The 23,285-nt window shown below is 40.8% G+C and overlaps 1 protein-coding gene across 4 annotated transcripts in view; it reads left to right on the top strand.

Moving 5' to 3' along the window:
• The window catches only part of rnf31 (ring finger protein 31), a 155,325-nt gene that overhangs the window by 111,111 nt on the left and 20,929 nt on the right, over positions 1 to 23,285 (top strand). For all 4 annotated transcript variants that reach the window (XM_079647943.1, XM_079647942.1, XM_079647941.1 and 1 more), the window contains 2 exons: positions 4,163 to 4,252; positions 5,776 to 5,890. In XM_079647943.1, coding sequence (XP_079504069.1) covers positions 4,163 to 4,252; positions 5,776 to 5,890 — 205 coding nt within the window. The remainder of the gene's footprint in view (positions 1 to 4,162; positions 4,253 to 5,775; positions 5,891 to 23,285) is intronic.

Raw genomic sequence — 23,285 nt, 5'->3', positions numbered from 1 at the left:
ACAGCGGAGAAGTAACGGGCAGAAATCCTCCTTTTTACACAGGGGTCCAGACATAGACATCAGACGGCGACACATATTCAGTTGCCAGTTACTTTGGCATTAGGGGAGGGATATCTAGATACTTTCCAAGGTTTAACATAATGAATTGTGCTACTTTTAAAGCAAGCAACGATGTTTTCAAATCGGTAATCAAAAAGCTCCTCAAAAACGCTATCGAAGCAGTTCCTGCCGTTGCTACGTTAGTTCAAACAGTAACAACGGACTATTTTTCTCAGGGATGCATGTCAATTTAAATCAATACATACAACTATTTTTTTAATCAATAAAATCATTTTCTAAATCCACAAAAGCATTTAAATTAATATTGAGAGTCATGTTTGTTGAGAATGTGGCCATGTAATAAGCGGGATAATGTGCAGCGACTTGGTCATTATGGGGAAAAGAACACCTTCATGCCGATCTAGATCCCTCCGCTTCGTTGAAGATATCCGCGTTCTTGTGACACAAAGGTCCATTCCCAAACCGCCCCCTACACCCTGGTTATGGCTAGAAAGGATCCGTCTTGTGTAAAACTCTCGCGAGAGTTCGGCTGAATGTCACGTGGCTGAATGTTTACGTTTGGCAGGCAGCCTTTCAGTTAGGATCGTTAACATCAGTTGGCCACAGCAAATGCTGGTGAGAAGCTAAACTATCTATTAATTATGTCAATGACAGGGAGTGTGATTGTCGAAAAGCGGTCTTGCTGGTGTTCAAAGAAGAATGACAACACTGTAGATCACCAACACTATGGTTTATTTTTTATTCACAGGCAAGTCAACGTTGTCGCAGTAAAAGTCCCAAGTAAGCTCCTGGTGCAATAAAATGTTCCCTTGCAGTGTTTTACTATTATGTCTGATGTTTCTCTATTAATATTGCTACTGCATTAATGTGTATGTTGCATCATGTTACTGCTGTAGATGTGTTTCCGAGCCGCTCCAATTACAACGAGAGTTACAACGAGAACGTGACGTCATATTTACACTAGACGGATCCTTTCTAGCCATAACCCTACACCCTACCCCTCCGTATGCGCGTTCACGCGGAGGGTCCGCCATATTGAGGGCTGTTCCAAAGCAACGAGTGTGTGGAGCGGTGTGGAGGGGGAGTGGGCTATCAAGCCCTCAAACAGCGAGTCTGCAGCGGTGCTGACTTGAGACCGGTCTCTAGCTGATCCGTCTCAACGCTGTGTGTGTCTGTCAGGAAACACGCTGTTTACAAGTAGTTCCAGCAAACATCCACTGATAAACTGTGATGTTAACAACCTCATGATAACCTCATATGTTTTTAATTTAGGATCATACCTGTGTTTAGTCTAGAAAAAGGTAAATGTGTGCATTTTATTATAAAGTTGTGCATATTTACAAACTGTTGCAAAAAATAAGAAGCTTATCAACATCAGGTTTAAAACTAAAAGAGCTTTGAAACACAATGAAAGATGTTTGGAGTTTTATTTGAGTTATGCATTTAAACTTTTTGTCGAAGAGATGCTGATTTGAAACCGTTGTTACATACAGGACTGTCTCAGAAAATTAGAATATTGTGATAAAGTTCTTTATTTTCTGTAATGCAATTTAAAAAACAAAAATGTCATACATTCTGGATTCATTACAAATCAACTGAAATATTGCAAGCCTTTTATTATTTTAATATTGCTGATTATGGCATACAGCTTAAGAAAACTCAAAAATCCTATCTCAAAAAATTAGAATAGTTCCTCAGACCAAGTAAAAAAAAAAGATTTATAACAGCAAAACACAATCAAACATTTGAAAATGTCCATTAATGCACTCAGTACTTGGTTGGGAATCCTTTTGCACGGATTACTGCATCAATGCGGCGTGGCATGGAGGCAATCAGCCTGTGGCATTGCTGAGGTGTTATGGATGCCCAGGATGCTTCAATAGCGGCCTTTAGCTCATTAGCATTGTTGGGTCTGGTGTCTTTCAGCTTCTTCTTCACAATACCCCACATATTCTCTATGGGGTTCAGGTCAGGGGAATTTGCAGGCCAATCGAGGACAGTAATGCCATGGTCAGTACACCAGTTACTGGTGGTTTTGGCACTGTGGGCAGGTGCCAGATCATGCTGGAAAATGAATTCCTCATCTCCATAGAGCTTTTCAGCAGACGGAAGCATGTAGTGCTCTAAAATCTCTTGGTACACAGCTGCATTTACTCTGGGCTTGATGAAACACAGTGGACCAACACCAGCAGCTGACATGGCTCCCCAAACCATCGCTGACTGTGGGAACTTCACACTGGATTTCAAGCAACTTGGATTTTGCTCCTCTCCAGCCTTTCTCCAGACTCTGGCGCCTTGACTTCCAAATGAAATACAAAACTTGCTTTCGTCTGAAAAGAGGACTTTGGACCACTGTGCAACTGTCCAGTGCTTCTTTTCCTTAGCCCAAGTCAGACGCCTCTTCCGTTGTCTTGAGTTCAGAAGTGGCTTGACCATGGGAATACGGCTATTGTAGCCCATTTCCCGGACACGTCTGTGAACAGTGACTTTTGATACCTGGACTCCAGCTTCAGTCCACTGTCTTTGAAGCTCCCCCCAATTCTGGAAGCGACTCTTCTTCACAATGCTGTTAAGGCTGCGGTCATCTCTCTTGGTTGTGCAGCGTTTCCTGCCACATTTCCCCCTTCCAACAGACTTTTTGTGGATGTGCTTTGAAACTGCACTCTGTGAACAGCTTGCTCTTTGAGAAATTTCTTTTTGTGTCTTACCCTCCTGATGGAGGGTGTCAATGACGGTCCTCTGGACAGCAGTCAGATCAGCAGTCTTCCCCATACTTGTGATTTAGTTTACTGAACCAAGCTGAGTGTTTTTCAAGGCTCAGGAAACCCTTGCAGGTGTTTCGAGTTAATTAGACGATTCAAGTGATTCGTTGAACACCCTACTAGTATACTTTTTCATGATATTCTAATATTTAGAGATAGGATATTTGAGTTTTCTTAAGCTGTATGCCATAATCAGCAATATTAAAATAATAAAAGGCTTGCAATATTTCAGTTGATTTGTAATGAATCCAGAATGTATGACATTTTTGTTTTTTTAATTGCATTACAGAAAATAAAGAACTTTATCACAATATTCTAATTTTCTGAGACAGTCCTGTACAGTTACGGCCTTTCCTGTTTCTGCCGGAGAGAGGGGAGGCCGTCCCAAAGCTTGGTGCTGTATTTACTCCCTCCATCTGGCAGGAGGGAGCCTCGTTGAGCTGAGAGTGTGGCTACAGACGGAGGAGGGGTAGGGTCGAGGGGGTGATTTGGGATTCGGCCGTAAATACTGCGCTTCCTATGTTTTGGTGCAGACTGCGTTCACACCAGCAATGAACCGCTCCAGAGTTCGCAAGCAAGCGCTCCGAGACTACCTATTTTAGCGGACCAGAGTCCGGTTGTTTAGTTCACTTAAGAGGTATCGGACTGTGTTCACACCGACCAAAATGAACCGCACCAAGCGGCTAAACGCACCAGGGTTCGATTCAACCGGACTATACAAGGCAGGTGTGAACGCACCCTAATCACAGGGTCCTTTTGATTTACAGCGGAGGAGACTTCTGCAAATAATGTAGCTCCTGGGTGAAACCTAGATCTTAACTTAAAGTTTCAGAGTAAAGAGCTGGGGGAACACTGATTTAAAATGAAACTAATGTATTCTGTGTTATACAATTTATTTACTAATGTTGTGCTTCCAAGTAGAGGCCTTATCCAATTCCCTGTAGTAAAAATCCTGAATCCATTACATCGCATTTGATTATTGTTCTGAATGAGAACCCCCCCCTAGTCTCCCCCAATTACAAAAGTTATGTTTAAAGAGCTCTATTTTTGTGTCTACACAATCAGCACTCTTATCACGCTTGTTTAACATAACATCCTTTGATCAGTAGAGGCGTCTAAATTGGTTGCAAAGTCTGTGTTTAATGCAATGTCAGTAAATCTGTCTGCAGTGGTCTATACATTTAAAACAGCTGATTCTTACAGTACCTGAGTTACACATGGCTTTATACTGTTTGACAAATGTTTTCAGTTCATTAAATCCCTACAGCCATCTAAAGATAGCAGGATGTTGATGAATCCGGTCTCTTCTCCTCTAATCTTTTCCTTTCTCCTCTCCTCAGTGTTCATATGGGTTCATCTATGATGGCGAGCAGCTGAAAGTCACCTGTTTCCAGTGTCGCAACAGTTTCTGTGCTCAGTGTAAGAAGCCTGTGAGTATGATGTGTTCCACTCTCTGTTGTGCTGATCGTCTTCTTTTCTTTCTCGGTAAAGTTTGGTCTCTCCAAAATTATTTTGTTCTATCCTGAAAACATGTTAACATGATGTAAGGCAAGGAAATATAAATGATGTCAGGTCCAGAGGCAGAAGAAGTACGCAGATAATTGCCTTGAGTATAAGTAGCAATAATAGTGTGAATTAAAGTGCAAAAATACTCAAGTTACAAGTAAAAGTCCTGCATTCAAAATAGTACTTCAGCAAAAGTACAAAAGTATTAGCATCAAAATATACTTTAAGAAACAAAAGTACCCATTATGCAAAATGGCACATTTAAGCACCATATATTTAATTATATTATCATAACTTTTGATGTTGATTTTTCCATCGCTAAAATGTAGCACTTAAAGGTAAAGTTGGGGTTTATTTAAATTACTTTATATATTACTACTGGGTAGCTTAACTTATTATAATATATAAAATACAATAATAGGAAGTCATTGTGAAAACAGAAAAGAAAGGTCTGTGAAGGGAGAGTCCACGCTTGGACAACATTTCCACCAATCATTGCTGTAGCATTGGAAAGCTCACACTCAGGACATGGAACTCAATGGGGAAGGTTTTTAGACAAGTCAGAGTCGGAGTGTAATAGGAAAGTAATTATTACCAACTAAAGTGGCAACTGATTGTTTTTTATTTATAGGCACTACGTCTATTTAATCCATCTAAAAGGCATTGAGAGAAAATTGGGTAGACATTATTTTCTCTCCGAAATGGTCTGCAGCAGCTAAGTTATTTCAAATGTAGAGACCTCTCTATTTAAAGGGCAAAATGTAAAGTTGTATCCACCTGCTCATTCTGTCGACCATAAATGCTTCATGGAAGGTAAGATTTGATCTCTGGCTTGTCTTTCACCACCTCTTTATGTCCTTTGACATGTGACACACATATAGTGAGATGGAGACTTGACCTGCGTCTTGGAGGCAAAAAGCAGAGACATGACTCTGTGTCCCATAAATATTGAAAAAAGGCAATGTGAAATGTAACGTGTTTGGATCTCCCCCAAACTGTCATCACTAATAAGTGACATCGCACAACCACGGTGTTATCATTTACACAAACTAATCCACACCATGAGTTGCAGCCTCTGGCATCAGATTAAAGGACTTTGATTATACGTTAAATATACACCTAAATAAATATATTGATAGTTTCCCCTCCTTTACAGTGTATCACCTTTTATCCTCCCTGCTGTCTTGCCAATGTTTCTGACAGACACTCATTAATGTGACAGTTTGTGCTTTGGGTTATTTAAAAAGATTAATTTGTAAGATTGTTATTAATAACCTTTTGATTATCAATACAGTACTAATGTGTGTGTGTGTGTGTGTGTGTGTGTGTGTGTGTCTGTGTGTGTGTGTGTGTGTGTGTGTGTGTGTGTGTGTGTGTGTGTGTGTGTGTGTGTGTGTGTGTGTGTGTGTGTGTGTGTGTGTGTGTTGTCTCTGTGTTGTCTCTGCAGTGGGAGTCTCAGCATGCAGGCCTGTCCTGTGAACAGTACCAGTCCTGGAAGAGAGAGAACGATCCAGAGTACCAAAGACAGGGCCTGGCTGGATACCTGCGGGACAACGGCATCAGTGAGCACACACACAAACACATACACACACTAGGGGTTTCACCAACTAATCGACTAGTCAACTACCTCTACCACTAGTTGGCGCTGTAGGCCCTAGTCAACTAGTCGTGAACAAAATGGAGGCAAACGTGGGAGATGAGGATGCCAACATTGGTGCTGAGGTGCTGCAAAATGCTCCAGGAAAACACGTCTGACATTCAGGGGTCCTCATTTTATGCGCAAATGCGCCGCAATTATGCGCTCTCAGTTTCAGTTTTAGCTCCGGCGCTAAAAGTTCACGTGCGTGCTCCACTAGCACCCCCCCCCCCCCTTTGAACAGCTGTTTGGACCTCATTTCGAGAGCAACAAGAAAAAACGTGTCAACAGTGGCGCGGATGAGCTACGGCAAGAGTATTCAATAAAATTCAACGAGGTCCAGTTAGAGAAAATCTCCCCATGCAAAGGTCCGGAACATCAAAATGTCTAAGTTGCTTTATGAATTAGTGTGATATATATTGAAGTAGCCTGCAGCTTTATCAACGTCTGCATGTAATCAACAACTGACTGCCAATCAAATAAAGAAAGTACAATTCAAAAACAACAATTATTTATTGTCAATTAACATTGAACTATATACAGATATACAGTAAATACTGTGGATGTGTAATGTTCCTCTCGGGCTGCATTTCAAAATAAAATAGAGAAAATAAATAAAATTGCTTTTGAAAATATGTGCATCTTAAAAGTGCTTAATTTTAGGTAAATAAAATAAAGTGTAGCACCAGCTTGAGTTTCCCTTTTTCTTTGTTAACCGTTTCACATCATGACTTAACACTTTCAGCCGATTATAGAACAATATCACTCTTTACACATCATAACAATTGAACAGTTTAAAAGTTTCTCTTTCTTTCCCTCTTATATTGCAGTCCCTCTCTCACTTTGTTTTGTTCAGTGCGAGAATTGAGCTCGAGCTTGTCCTGCCAGGAGTTTAAATCTGGGCTGAAATGGTGTCAGGGCCATTCTCATACACACATGCAGGTGCTCATTGGTTAGCCTCGGTTAGCCTGCCCTGGAACGATATTTATTTTTAGTTTTGATCCTGGTGGGCTGATCATATTGGGCTCTGAGACTGCTTATCTTTTGTGACCTCAGTTCTGACTTGAGAGGGAATGTTTGGTCAAACACTTTGTGTTTTGTCTCATAGTGGCGTTTTTGCACTTTTAATGAGCGCAACGGTCTCTGAACAAATGAGACACACTGGTTCTGTGCTCCCAGTGGGCAGGATGAACATGAATGAGTCCACTCAGGGTTAAAAGCTCTGTTCTCACTGTCCACTTTCCTCTTCTTGGAGAGTGCCATGTGTAATTATTCGTCTCTCCCTGTCTGCCGCTAACACGCCTGTTCACTCTCCTCTCCGCTTCTCTCCCTGTATCGCTAATTATTCTCTTCACTCACTTTCCTCTCCGCTTCTCTCTGCCGCGCTCTCGTCTGTTCTTCTGTTTTTCTCTCCCTGTATTACTCACTCGTCTCTTTCGCCCCCCGTTGAAATCCCCTATTAATGTATTGATTATAGGTCCGGGTCCGTATACGTCGGCGTCTGGGTCCGGATCCGGACCGCATTCCGCCTGTTGCCGACCCCTGAGCTACGGGATTACTGCCAGCAGACACCCCATACCCCCACAATGGATAACCCTCTGAAGTGGTGGGCACAAAACGCAAACCGCTTCCCCCGTTTAGCCAAGCTTTCCAGGAGCTACCTGGCTATTTCAGCCACCAGCACCCCAAGTGAACGGATGTTTTCCCTGGCAGGCAACACTGGCTGCGTCTCACTTCGGTTAAATGGAATCCTTGCGTCCCTCACTTGCGTCGTTTCCCTGACTCTAGTACCTTCCACCAGGGAAGCATGGAGAGACGCAGGGAAACCAGGGAAATGAGTTTTAAGAACAATGGGACGTCCTTTCCTCCAGAGCGTCACATGAAGCGACGTCCGTTTGTGATGACGCTGCACAGTTGATCGCCTGACAGCAGCCAGCTTTGTCCCCGTTATTTTCACAAACACCCCCGCCTCTGTTAGTACACATTTACTGACACAAACATTTGTATCATCTGTTGTAGACCCACATAAATAAAATAAAATAAGAACTCATTCTCAAAAAAGATAAACGCCATTCTTAAAATGTATAAACAAACAATAGTTTGAGTGCACAATAGAAATAAAATAATTGAGAGAAGAAAAAGAGATATTTTATCTATCAAAACCCAGTTAGATTCAAATTCATTGGATTGCACACTTTGTTTGTCTGTGTGGATATGTAGCAAAGTATACTTCATGACTGACTGAATGGAAATGACAATAAATGAAAATGTAAAACGAAAAAAGCGATCATGAAAATGTTCCCAATAAATGAATTAAATGATTTTTGACCACTTTGTTGTTCAGATATATCACATATTTGTAAATAAATGATACATTAATTGAAACAAAACACGGTATAAACTGAGGAGTGACTCCCGTGAGGTTCATGTATTTTCTTCACTCCGCTGGGAAACTGCTCTCATTACAAGAAGCAACAGATCAGTGCAGTGCAGCGGCATCGTCCAATCAGTGAGCGATACACAGTAAGGGGGCGGGGCGAATGTCTAAGGATTTCCCCGGAGGATGGTCTGGTGGTTCCTCGATTATCGCTCCTCCGTTATCACTCCTCGATCCTCCGGCACAAATAAGGCCACTGGGACGCTACTCAAGATAGCGCCGACAAATCAACTTCCGGTGATACAGAGACCGAGGAGCGAGGAAATGAAGGCCCATTCCCAAACCACACCCTACCCCTACCCCCTACCCCTACACCAGGGGTGGGCAAACTTTTTGGCTAGGGGGCCACTATGAGTTTTAAATTTGACAGGCGGGCCGGGCCAGTAGCAGATCAGTAAAAAATTATTTAGCTGTCCACTCCTCATTATACACTCGGCACATGACTTTTCTTTTCTTTGGTCCACTCATTGTTACAGATGCAGGTTCAAAGGTGAACTAGAAAATGCATTTCCTGCAGAAAATGCGTGCGAATGCTGTAAACTGTGAACATTTATGGCTGAATTTAGCTGAAAATGCAGAAAAAGCTGAAGATGTTATTAGGTGAATGGAAGCTGCTTTTAGCTACAAAAATGCAGAAAAAGCTTAATATTTAAAAGAAAAGGTTTTAAAAAAAAGGTATAAACAACAACATGTATAGCCTTGATGTCCTGAAATAGCTGAATAATGTAATAGTTGAATGGTTTCTGCAGCTGAAGAAGTTAAATATCAGATGTAAGTAGTAGTGGAATGAATTTGTATTAAGATGAGAAAAGAAAGTAAAAAGGCTTGGGCAAGCAGCACAATATTTTGACTGCAAACTTTTCGACTAAAACCATACGTCACCAATAATGTATAAAATATGTGGAACCTGTTGAAGTCTGTATGAAGTCTCCATCAGACAGAAAAGAATAGGATGAGACAGTCTGTTAAAGTCCAGTCTGTCAGTGTTTGTTTCTATTCCTGAGCACCTACTCATAACACCCAATCATAACACCTGTGTGTGTGTGTCCAGAGATCAAAGACAACCAACTGCAGCACTGCGTCCCATAAGAATGCACTGAGTTGTATATCTGACCATTTTGCCATCCGTTCAAAAACTACGGAGAGAGAGAGAGAGAGAGAGAGAGTGTGTATCTGTGTTTGTGTGTGTGTGTGTGTGTGTGTGTGTGTGTGTGTGTGTGTGTGTGTGTGTGTGTGTGTGTGTGTGTGTGTGTGTGTGTGTGTGTGTGTGTGTGTGTGTGTGTGTGTGTGTGTGTGTTTGAGAGTGTGTGTGTGTGTGTGTGTGTGTGTGTGTGTGTGTGTGTGTGTGTGTGTGTGTGTGTGTGTGTGTTTGAGAGAGTGTGTGTGTGTGTGTGTGTGTGTGTGGGTGTGTGTGTGTGTGTGTGTGTGTGTGTGTGTGTGTGACGTGTGTGTGTGACGTGTGTGTTTGAGAGAGAGAGAGTGTGTGTGTGTGTGTGTGTGTGTGTGTGTGTGTGTGTGTGTGTGTGTGTGTGTGTCTGTGTTTGAGAGTGTGTGTGTGTGTGTGTGTGTGTGTGTGTGTGTGTGTGTGTGTGTGTGTGTGTGTGTGTGTGTGTGTGTGTGTGTGTGTGTGTGTGTGTGTGTGTGTGTGTGTGAATTGTTACAGCTCAAATGCATTGCAATGACTTCCATGTTAAAAAAAAAGACTTTAAAAAGCTGAATATTTTAAAAAGTATAACATGTTTAGAAAAAGTTGAAAGTTTCCAACCATGTGCTGAAAAGGCTGAATAGTTTGATATGTGAATGGTTCCTGCAGCTGAAATTAGGCTGAAGGAGTTAAAGAAAGATATCAAATGTAAGTAGTAGTGATTGAATGTTTACAAACACCTGTGTGTGTAAACCCAGAGATCAAAGGTTTCCATGGTGTCTGCTCTGATGATGTCACTCAAGTGTGTGGCTCCAATCTGCCCAGCAACACCATGACAACCAACTGCAGCACTGAGTCCCATAAGAATGCATTGAGGAGTATATCTGACAATTTTGCCACCTGTTCAAAAAATATGGCTCCTATCAAAAAAATAACAGACCTTGAGCATCAGGGAACCCCAATGAACTGAAATATGTTGTTTTTTGGGGTTTTGTGTGGTAAATGTGAAGAGGAGAGCAGTTTGTCTAAAGTGCATCTTCATCTTCAATGTTAAAAAAAGAGTTTAAAAAGCTGAATATTTCAAAAGGTGTGAAATATTTTGAAAAAGTTTCCAATCAATTGCTGAAAAGGCTGAATAGTTTAATAGTTGAATGGTTTCTGTAGCTGAAAGTAAGCTGAAGTTATGGAGAGCTAAAGTATTGGCTGATTTGAAGGCTCTTCCCATTGACTTCAATGTTAAAAAAAATAGTTTAAAAAGCTGAATATTTCAAAAAGTATAAAATATTTTGAAAAAGTTGAAGGTTTCCCATCGATTCCTGAACAGGCTGAATAGTTTAATATTTGAATGGTTTCTGTAGCTGAAAATAAGCTGAAGTTATGGAGAGCCAAAGTATTGGCTGAAATAAGAATAAAGATTTGAAGAACTATAGGGGAATGCTGTAAACAGCATTTGCACTAACTAGAAAATGCATTTCCTGCAGAAAATGCGTGCGAATGCTGTAAACTGTGAACATTTATGGCTGAATTTAGCTAAAAATGCAGAAAAAGCTGAATATGTTATTAGCTGAATGGTAGCTGATTTTAGCTACAAAAATGCAGAAAAAGCTGAATATGTTATTAGCTGAATGGTAGCTGCTTTTAGCTACAAAAATGCAGAAAAAGCTGAATATGTTATTAGCTGAATGGTAGCTGCTTTTAGCTACAAAAATGCAGAAAAAAGCTGAATATGTTATTAGCTGAATGGTAGCTGCTTTTAGCTACAAAAATGTAGAAAAAGCTTAATATTTAAAAGAAAAGGTTTAAAAAAAGGTATAAACAACATGTATAGCCCCATTGTCCTGAAATAGCTGAATAAGTTAATAGTTGAATAGTTTGTGCAGCTGAAAGTAGGCTGAAGGAGTTAAATATCAGATGTACGTCAGTGCATGACATTAAGGCTTAGATGGCCCATATTAGATTTTTGCAGGTCTTAGATGCTGTCTGGTGCATTCTCTAGACTGAATTATAAGATGAACCAGCACAATATTATATTGTACAATTTCAATTTTATTCTTCATTTCACTTGTTTGTTTGTTCTTGTTTGTGTTTGCTCGCTTGCATGCCCTGCATAGCTATAAGAAATACTTAAGTTGTTGGTCAAGACACTTTCCATCTGATGAAGGCAAATGCCTTCCCAGATGTAAAAAAGTAGAAAACATTACATTCAGTTGTAACTGCCAAAACAAACATTATTTACACTATTATGGCCCCTGTTAAAAATGTTTGTAATGTTATCTACTGTAAGTTGGTAGAACGAATGCCTCCTCATCCGGAAGCTGACCGAGCAGACCTGAGCAGCAGTCGAGAGGAGCCGAGCGCATCCGTGAAGCATACAAAATGGCGACGTCAGCGTTCCCATTGGCCGGCATATCTAAATCTCTTCGGTCACAATAATTTCCCTTTAGCACAATACCGCTTCAGTTGCGCCACTTATGTGACAGACAAGAAAAGTATGTGACAGACAAGAATAGTCAATTCTAATGTCTAACACTTAATCTGGAGAAAGAGATGTCCTGTATGGGTTGATTGTGCGTTGATCTGTTGGTAATGCCTGTGGGCATGTAAACAAATGCATAATGGTGCGCTATACTTTGTGGCCTAACCCAGTTGCATAGCGACACTTATTGTTTAGGTGTCTTTTAATAAGCAGGTAGTCCTATCATTAGCTAGAACTAGCTAGATCAGATCAATATGGACATAAACGCGAGTGAAGTCTAATCTGACGGGAGAGAGAGATCAGCTGCTGCTGACGAGTCGACACGCAGCACTGCATGATCACATGCAGCGGTGAGCGGACAAAACAGACACTTCAGGTTAGAATATTACACAAGCTATTTTAATTACCTCTGAAACTACCTAAACTAGTTATAGATATGTTTAGTTTTACTGTCGGGTCACTCATTACTGGATCCGCAAGCTGCTAGCATAATAGATTGCCCGATCGGGCAACGAGCAGGTGAGGCTTCGTTGCCCGAGCTAAATACTAGATGGCCCCGGGCCATCGGGCACCCCTTAATGTCGAGCCCTGTACGTAGTAGTATAAGTTCAAGTAGCATTACATCTATAGGGCTTTTCTTTTGAAGGGGTGTTTGGTTTTGGAGAGCGTGAGGTGTAGAAAAACTAAATCAGATGTCTGACATCAATCAATGGGAGGTTCACCCATAAAAACAATGGTTAGGTGGGCAAAGGCCTTTGGCCTGTGTGTGTGTGTGTGTGTGTGTGTGTGTGTGTGTGTGTGTGTGTGTGTGTGTGTGTGTGTGTGTGTGTGTGTGTGTGTGTGTGTGTGTGTGTGTGTGTGTGTGTGTGTGTGTGTGTGTGTGTGTGTGTGTGTGTGTGACGTGTGTGTGTGTGAATTGTTACAGCTCAAATGCATTGCAATGACTTCCATGTTAAAAAAAAGACTTTAAAAAGCTGAATATTTTAAAAAGTATAACATGTTTAAAAAAAGTTGAAAGTTTCCCACCATGTGCTGAAAAGGCTGAATAGTTTGATATTTGAATGGTTCCTGCAGCTGAAATTAGGCTGAAGGAGTTAAAGAAAGATATCAAATGTAAGTAGTAGTGATTGAATGTTTACAAACACCTGTGTGTGTAAACCCAGAGATCAAAGGTTTCCATGGTGTCTGCTCTGATGATGTCACTCACGTGTGTGGCTCCAATCTGCCCAGCAACACCATGACAACCAACTGCAGCACTGAGTCCCATAAGAATGCATTGAGGAGTATATCTGACAATTTTGCCACCTGTTCAAAAAATATGGCTCCTATCAAAAAAATACCAGACCTTGAGCATCAGGGAACCCCAATGAACTGAAATATGTTGTTTTTTGGGGTTTTGTGTGGTAAATGTGAAGAGGAGAGCAGTTTGTCTAAAGTGCACTTCACTCTGTTCTGAAGAAAGATCCGGATGTTCTTAACATGGGAATCAGTTGGGAGCTAGCTGGACTTTTTGTCTCTTCATGCCCTCAAGAGGCATTTTGTTTAATTTTATTTCTAAATATTTTTGTTTTATTTGACAACCTACTGTAGGAGAAGTTTTCCTACGTTTTTCATGAAAAAATATGTCTGAGGAGTGTATGGTTTGGGAATTATGGCAAGTTTAAAACATTTTTGGAGGAGAATTTTAAGCACTGCTCCACTCTGTTTTGAGATCAAAGCACTCTAGACTTAACAAGCTGCTCCATCCACTGTAATGTTAAAATCTGAAAAAGGCCTCTCTACCGAGCTCCAAACTAAATTCAATATCTCAAAAAGTGTAAAAGATATCAAAAATCTGAATAGGAATTGAATAGCTGACGGTCTTGTGATCATTTGAAAGTTGGAATGAAGTCTACCTGAAATTATGTGGAAGGAGAAGCATTTGGCGCAAAGTGTAGCAAAAGTGGATTTGAAGGCATCTCCCATTGTCTTCAATGTTAAAAAAAGAGTTTAAAAAGCTGAATATTTCAAAAGGTGTGAAATATTTTGAAAAAGTTGAAATTTTCCAATCAATTGCTGAAAAGGCTGAATAGTTTAATAGTTGAATGGTTTCTGTAGCTGAAAGTAAGCTGAAGTTATGGAGAGCTAAAGTATTGGCTGATTTGAAGGCTCTTCCCATTGACTTCAATGTTTAAAAAAAAGAGTTTAAAAAGCTGTATATTTCAAAAGGTGTGAAATATTTTTAAAAAGTTGAAAGTTTCCAATCAATTGCTGAAAAGGCTGAATAGTTTAATAGTTGAATGGTTTCTGTAGCTGAAAGTAAGCTGAAGTTATGGAGAGCTAAAGTATTGGCTTATTTGAAGGCTCTTCCCATTGACTTCAATGTTAAAAAAAAGAGTTTAAAAAGCTGAATATTTCAAAAAGTATAAAGTATTTTGAAAAAGTTGAAGGTTTCCCATCGATTCCTGAACAGGCTGAATAGTTTACATTTTGAATGGTTTCTGTAGCTGAAAATAAGCTGAAGTTATGGAGAGCAAAAGTATTGGCTGAAATAAAAATAAAGATTTGAAGAACTATAGTGGAATGCTGTAAACAGCATTCGCAATAATAAAGATTTGAAGTACTATAGTGGAATGCTGTAAACAGCATTCGCACTAATAATAATAATAATAATAATAAGGGGAAGAATAAAGATTAAAGATAAAGAATAAACAGCATTCACACTCCTAATAATAAGGGGAAGAATAAAGATTTGAAGCTCTATATTGGAATGCTGTAAACAGCATTTGCACTAATAATAATAAGGGGAAGAATAAAGATTTGAAGAACTATAGTGGAATGCTGTAAATAGCATTCACACTAATTAGGTTCAAAGGTGAGTTATTGCATCATTGCGTCATCGTTTGCGTCATGACGTAACCGTTTACGTGCCTTCTTATGACCCACACAGCGTTTTACGTCGCTGATTTTCTCCGCAACACCGCTCACAACAACATCAATAGAGGACTGCTTCGGTTAGTTTTTAATTATATGAAGCCAGATTAAATTAAAGAACTACTTCTCCAACCTTGTACCTTTCTCCAGAGTGCCGTGGTGCATTGTTTATTAATGTGGTTCAGCTGCATTACTGCCCGCTGCAGTGCTGCTCGTCTCCCGGAGTTTATTCTCCCGTTAACTCGCGGCAGCGGCCGCGCTGTAAAGTTTTCATTGTCTGACTGTCACACAAGCAGCTGGTAAATATCCCCCATCCCCATAAGTGAATGTGTTTTAGTCTGAAAGCTGTTTGGCATCACAACGCTGTTATGAACGTTTCTCTGGCATTCTACAGGTGATGTTAGCTAATCAGACTATCTTGACTACTTGTTGCTATCATATTGTAGCATAAGCCGTTTTCTACACGCATATTTTACCGGCGTAGTTTTCGTTTTGATTTTACTTGTGATGGCCACATGTAGCCCATGTATTGATTCCATCCGATAGTTGCAATAATACAAAACAAAAAGGAAAATGTCTGCCTCTACACAATGGTCAATAACAGTGAACGGATGGTTATTAAAGTAAGGTAAAATAAACAGAATCACACTAAGCCTGGTTAGTGTTGCCTGACTTTATATAAGTGTTTTTATAAGTGTGTGGTCGCGTTCTAGTCACTTTGCTCAGCGCTACTGCTTGTTACAACTTGTATTCGCTGATCTTGCCGGGTTGCCGAGTGGGGCCAGCTGAGAGAATAGACCAGCGCCGGACCAGACTCCAGCAAAGGTAAATTGTGTCTAGAGTGCGCCATCTAGTGGGATCAACTAAAATGGCGGGTGTTGCAGGAAAAAGGCAAAATGAATGCGGTCTTTACTATAATTTGGACAATTTTGTACCAATATTCGGCGGGCCGGATTCAAAAGCCCAACGGGCCGTATATGGCCCGCGGGCCTTAGTTTGCCCATGCCTGCCCTACACCCTACCCCTCCGTTTGTGCGTTCACGCGGAGGGTCCCCCATATTGAGGGCTGTTCCAAAGCAACGGGGTTGCGTTCCGATAATCCAAAAATCAGCTCCTAAGTTCTAACCCTATCTCCTATTCCTTGACCTCTGAGTGAAACATCACGGGGTTAAGGGATAGTGGATAGGAGAATTCAAAAGGACTTAGGAGAAGAGACTGCGGTACTTTAGAGAATCCGAATGCACTTTCACTATCTGACGTGTTTATGATGCGCCAGCGGACGTCATTGTGTGCGTCTGCTGCTGTGGTGAAACTATGGAAACTACAGTGTTCTATACAACGGACTACATGGATATTTAATAAGAACGAGGGACTCATCTAGAGACTCTGCACCGTGCTCTGATGCTGTTGTTTTATGCTTTATGAACGTGGACAACAGAGAAACATATTCTTCATGACCAAAGTTGTTATTGAAATAAAAAAGGAAAGTGAAATGTATGCTCGTCACCCTCTCCCTCCGGTCCACATTAATACAAATGATCCCAATACGTATGATTGCATAAAAATATCTTAAAATCAATACAAATGTATTTATTATAAAAATTAGTCCTTAACACCCATCACTGTGTACATCACCATTCAAACATCTTTTAAAAGTTGAACAAACCCCACACAGCTCAGTGAAATGTTGATTTTATTTGATCATTTCAGTAAAAACTAACGTTCATATTTCTCTTTTTGATAATAATAATACTGATGAACGTTCAAAAAGGAAGTTTATAAAGGAAGCTTGAAACCTCCTTTCCTTTCATTTGGAGAATTGGAACGACACTTAACATGGCTGCCACTGATGTACTTCCGGGTCATTTCACTTGGTTAGGAAGGTTCCTAAGCTAAATGGACTATTGGAACACAACCCCAGTCTGCAGCGGTGCTGACTTGAGACCGGTCTCTACCTAACCGGAGTCACGCTATGTGTGTCCATCAGGAAACAAGCTGTTAACAAGTAGTTCCAGCAAACATCCACTGATAAATTGCGATGTTAACAACCTCATGATAACCTCATATGTTTTTAACTTAGGATCATACCTGTGTTTAGTCTAGAAAAAGGTAAATGTGTGCATTTTATTATAAAGTTGTCTATATTTACAGACCGTTGCAAAAACTAAGAAGCTTAACATCAGGTTTAAAACTAAAAGAGCTTTGAAACTGTTAGAAATGTTGCTGCATCTGGCCCGGCTAGAAGCAAATCATCAACATACTGTATCAAAATTACTCCCTCCGGTAGTTGCAATGCACTGAGGTCTTTTTTCAAAGCACTGTTAAATAGTCCTGGGCTATCCTTGTAACCCTGTGGCATCCGATTATAAGTATATCGCTGTCTTTGGTAAGTAAAAGCAAATATATCCTGGACTTTTGGATCTAATGATAAGCAAAATAATGCATTAGCTAGATCTATCACTGTGAAATATTTGTGACCTGGATTCAGATTTTGTAATGCTACATGTGGATCGGGAACAGGAATATTAGCAGTTTTAGTGACATTGTTGACTTCTCTCAGATCATGGACCATTCTCCATCCCTTGTTTCCAGCTTTTGGTACCGGCAAGATGGGAGTATTCCAATTTGAGCCGGTGTGCCTGATTACTCCAGCCTGCAACAATCCTTGATTGGTGTTTCCTATTCCATCTATTTGTTCTTGCTTCAATTTGTATTGCGGCCGCCAACATGGTTTGTAATTTTCCACCAGCTCCACTGAGACTTCATGATTCACTAATCCAACATCGTAGTCTCCGGTGGTCCAAAGATGTGTAGGCACCTGCATTAGCATTTCTTCTGTGTCCGGATGGTTTGTGTGTTCTCGGCCATGATCTCTGTCCAATTCTTGCTTCTCCAATAGTCCTCGTTCCTGGCTGTTGTTTCCAATCCTCCACATTGTCTGGTCTATTGATCGCCACAGAAAAGGTGATTCTGTCGCCATCCACTCAGTGTTCAATGCAGTCTTTATCATTGCACCCAATGATCTGGACTCAGCTCCTATGGTCATGGCGAGTGTGACATGAGGAACAGCTTCTTCAGATAGATTGTACCATTGTTTTTGTTCTGGTGTGAGTTTTACCGCTGCTGCTACACCCTGCGGTCCTACGTAGATGTCTGCCACAGTCAAATCTTCCATTCTTCCCTCTTTATCTTCCATCCATGCGTCTTGATATTCTTCATCTGGTCGCCTAAGATAATTGTACGTACAATGTAGAGGATCTTGCGGGGGCCCATAGGGTCCTAGTGTATTTATCCATGGTTTCCAGGCCATGTATGTTCTTTGGACATGAGGACTATCGATTTCCGTAGTGATTAGGCGGCTCCAGTACACAGTGGTTGTGTCATTTTCTTCGCCGTTTTCTGGATTTGCTGCCATCATCCTGATTCTCTGTTGTCCGTCGTATGTCTGGTGGAGTAGTATCTGGCCTGGAAACTGGATTATCAGCCCATCTGGTGTGCATAGAATTCTCGCTCCTGATTTTACGAGCAGGTCTCTCCCCATCAGATTTATGGGACAGTTTGGGGCATAGAGGAAAGGATGTTGCAGGAGCTGCTTCCCAATTTTTGTGACCAATGGTAATGTATATCTCTGTACATCAATTTTTCCCGAGTATCCAACTGTTTTGAGGGTATGATTTGAGAGTGGTGGTGGTTTTCCCTTCAATCTTGTCGAACAGGAAGCTGTGGCTTCTGTGTCCACCATCATTTCCACCTTCTCCCCCTCAATCTCACAGGTGACCATTGGTTCATCTTGGGCTGGAATTACGTCACCTGTGATTGGATCCTCTGGGCCTCCTCATACGTATGGACCACTCCAAGCTGTCAGAGGCATCTGGTTCATGTTTGGCACCCCTCCTCCTCCTGGTTGTCCCTGAAATCCTCTGCCTCCACTAGGTCCTCCCCTCTGTTGATACTGTGAAGGCATGTACATGGGTGCTTGTGGATGTAGTTGGACAGGGGTATACACAGGCGGTTGCTGTGCTTGGGGATGATACTGTTGTGTCTGGGGCTGTTGAAATTGTGTAGGGTTGTATTGTAAAGATGGTGGTGGGTTTTGTGTTTGTTGATTTGGACAATCTCTAGCCCAATGGCCCGGCTGACTGCATAAGTAGCATCCCTCAAACCGGAAAACTCTTCCTCTGCCTCTTCCTTGGAAACCTCCTCTACCTCTTTGTTGGTTCTGCATCAGATTTTCTGGCACTATCTGAGTTTGAACTGTTTGAGGCGTCTACACTTCTTTCTCTGTTAGTATGACCTTTGCTGTTACAGCTGGCATCTGCCTTGTCAATTTCTTGTTTGTATTAGCTTCGTTATCTCTCTCAGCTACCTGCATCTTCAATAGTCTTTTCGCCAGTTTCTTTGTGTCTTCATCGTCTTCCACCATTGTTTCCTGGTATTTCATGTCGTGGTGTATGAGATTTAATCTCCATTCTTCTGGGAGTTTAGCTTCCAATCCCACGACATCTCCCAGGCGTGCCTGCACTGATTTGGGAAGGGCTTTTATGACTGCGTTCTTCCACAACATTATGACAGCTGGCGAAGTGTCATGTCGTTCTCCAGTGCAGTCCTCCCACACTCCTTCACATCTCTTCAGGAAGCCATGCATGTCTTCCCCAGGCTCTTTTCTCAGGCTGTTGAGGGCATGTAAACTGCGTGTTGTTGGGTAAATGTGACGAATGGCAGCCCAATACCTCGACCGGATTTTGTTGAATGAAATATCATCTGGAGAGTTGGTGCATTTAGCCTTGGAATCCACTGCTCTTGCCTCTAGTCTTCCCTCTATCCTTCCAAGCAATGCCCTCATGTCTCCCAAGCACAGGTGGTCTTGGACTGTGTATTTCTCCAGATCATTCACCCACTTCTGTCCTCCTTGGGTGAGTGGAGGTAGTTTGGCCACTAAAGATTCCATGTCCCTGTGAGTCCATGGTTGTTAGTCAAATCCTCTTCCAGCTGCTATCAATGGCATGGAGGTATGTACTCCAGTCCTGGTTCTTTGAGATGTCTTGTTTTTTTTGTTTTGGGGCATGTCCCGGAGTAATGTTGCTCATTTTCGTCACTACTAGTATTCTCAGTAGGAGTTGCAAGACTGCGTTGTTGATGTGATTGTTCATGATATGGGGAGTGTACACTGGTTTCCGACTGTGCACCGTCGTCATCTTCATTTTCCTGTCCTTTGGAATAGTCAGGAGAGTAGTTTGTTCGGCGTGTTGTTTGTGATTGTCCCCATGTTTTTGTTATTTGTAGTTTTCTTTCTTCCTTTTCTTTGTCCTGTCTATGTTTTTCTACCATCATCTCCCGGAATCTCTCCTCTTCTTGTTGTTTTTGTTCGTCTGTCCTCATCTCCTAGAGTCTTTCCTCTTCTTGTTGTCTTTGTTTGTCCTGTTGCTCTCCGGACTTTTCCTGATCATCCATTCCTGTGTTTTTTGGGAGTAGCAGAGAGAAAATCGGCATGTCCGAACCTGCCATTGATGATGCCTCAGCACTGGGAGGTTTCTTGTTGGGCTGGAATGACATAGGTGTTCGTAATGTGTTTTGCTGAAGTTGATGCTGTCTAGTCATGTCCTTCAATTCTTGCATTTCGTGTTTGAAAATCTCCCGCAGCTGGTCAGATTTACTGTTTAGCATTCTTACTTCATAGTCCAATTCTTTAACACTTCTTTCTGTGGGGACATCGTCGAACTTCAATATTCCTCCTGAAACATTAAAAGTTGGGGCTTGTATTGAGGCTTGAGAGAACAGTTCTGATTCCGTTATGTAAGGAAGAGGTTTCTGAGGCAGGTCTGGATAGAGCTTTGGAGTTTGGATTATTGGAACTTCTTCTATTTTTTCCGCTGTGTGTTCCTGTTCTAGCGGATTTGGTTTTTGAACAACGTACATGTTTGCCGTCCCAGTTACAGAACACTTTAAATGGAGCATCAGACTTGTAACATGTACTTTTCTTATCTCCGCTTTGTTCATAGCAATCTTTGCAGGTCCATACCAGGAGGGTTGTCCGGCTTTGATCCATGCTTGTTGCTCTCGCAGGTATTCTCCATTCTCATGGTCAATTTCAGATTTTCTATGGGCTTTCGTTGGTTCAGGCTGATTATCTGCTGGAAACAGTCCTCTCGTTTTCCACTGTTCCAACAGTTTCTCATATTGGGTCCATGTCTTCCGTCTAAGATTTGGAACTGTTGTAGCATCTGATCTGATTTTTACCCTTTCCTTAATATCTGCAGTTGTGCATGGCTCAACTGGTCTCAACTTAGTGTCTTTAAGTGGCATGTTCTCTTCCTATTCGAATAAAATTATGAAGTTATCAAAGATTGAAGCACTAATCCTCCGACTAGCACCTTTGTTCCTGATAAATAATATCCTATGTCATCCGATCTTAACTTTAAATCAGGTTTTTTTTTTTTTTTTTTTTTTTTTTTTGAGTTGTGGTTAATATTATTAAAGTAAATTAAAATATAAAATTTGTGCAAATTTAAAAAATTTAAAAATAAAAATTGTACAATGTACAGTATGGTTTTGACTTTGAAATATGAAAATAGAAATCTGTGGTAAAAATCTAAATCCACTGCGTACAGTGCATACCGAAGTGTATGAAATTATGCAAATGTCTCAACTTGTGTTAGCTTCAATAAAGTGGTGTTTGAATATTCTACAGTCTAGGTTATGTTATTATGTAAAGTTTCTCATCTTATAATGAGAAACCACTTTGCAATTCTATTCTGGCGATCAAGCTTATGTTTATTTATAACACTTAAAATTATACTTCACATGGTATGGTGTTTCTTCTATTTGTGTAATAATTCTCTACTACCACCAGAGTGCGCTATTTTAATTTCCTAGCTTAACCCACTAGGGAATAGCTGTTGCAAAACGGAGTTGTTTTTAACAAGGAGAAACTTATTTTCCTTAAAAGTATCTTTAAAATATGAAGAACATTACACTATGGTTAAACAACACAGCACGTAACCGCCAAAACACATTTGAAACCAGGAATATTTCAAAAACCGCCAAAACACATTTGCAAGCAGGAATATTTCAAAAACCGCCAAAACACATTTGCCAGCAGAATTAGATCAATAATCCGCCAATACACTTTTGCAGCAATACTTAAAAACTTTGAAAATACAACAATCCTTCCCTTTAATATCCAAAAATTGATTCAGCCTTCTAGTTCCAACTGTGACCAGAAGTTTTATTCGTTCTTCACAAGATGGAGGTCAGGAAAATGCCTCATTGGAGTGAAACCAGCTGCATAAGAACAAAGAAAGGAGTGCTTTGAATTTGCATTTCATGAAATGGCGATTGCCCTGTCTTTGTTTTTCCACATGTGGGGTGTAAACAAGATGGCACCCGATTATTTCGCACTCTGACCTGTAGACAAAGAGATTTGTCCATGCGGCTCTCAGGTGGGAGTTTAAACAATGGCGAGGTGATCTTTAAACGAACCGTAACAAAGTAAACCACTGGTGTGGTATTATAAACCCTGAAATCCAAGCCAAAACAACACTTGGTTTAAAATAACAACATTTCTATCTAGTTTACTCTGAACAAAATGGGCTTTATCTTATTGATAGCATCACTTAAAGTTAGGAACCCTTACGCACTAGCTATAAACCTGTTCACGTAATATTTGACTTTATAGTCGACTATGGTTAACTGTTGCTATTTGGACACGCCAAACCGGGACCAATATGGAGACCTATCAGCAACTAATAATAGACCGTCGTCTTATTACTGCACTGCTGTTGTAATTCCGATTACCGTAACCCACCTGCAATATCTTGTTTAAAAACAGAACAGTTTTAACCACTGATAAAGGCTTAGACCTTAACCAAGCCTTTTCTTGAAAAGGACTTTCTTTAAAGCACTGACTTCGGTTACTTAACCCTGAGTTGATTCACTATGCCCTGCTGGTTTTCACTTAATCGGCCCTTAACCGATTCGCTATGTCTCCAGATCTTAACAAAAATCGTCAAATGGGCTATATACCCTTACGTCATAGGCTAGCTAACTAGGAACGTAACAAGAGACACCTACGTGAAAACAGCAAGGCACCTATCTGAAGTACAATGTCCACAAACATTTATATTTAAAATGTAACACCCACACATGGTTAATAGCATGCAGGGTTAATGGAACAAAATAAAGTGTGAACTCACCCTGCTTGTGACAAAACAACGCCTCGTGGTTTTAGAGTGATTATTTTATCAATTTGGGTTGTTTTAACATTAAAATGCACAGCTATTTTCAGGATCCGCCGGCTGCCGTCAAATACACAAATCTAACTTTGCCTAGTTTAACTAGTGAAGAATCTTTGT

Source organism: Notothenia rossii (genome assembly GCF_949606895.1).
Source record: "Notothenia rossii genome assembly, chromosome: 9".
Classification (NCBI taxonomy): domain Eukaryota; kingdom Metazoa; phylum Chordata; class Actinopteri; order Perciformes; family Nototheniidae; genus Notothenia; species Notothenia rossii.
This window is presented reverse-complemented; position numbering and strand designations above follow the sequence as displayed.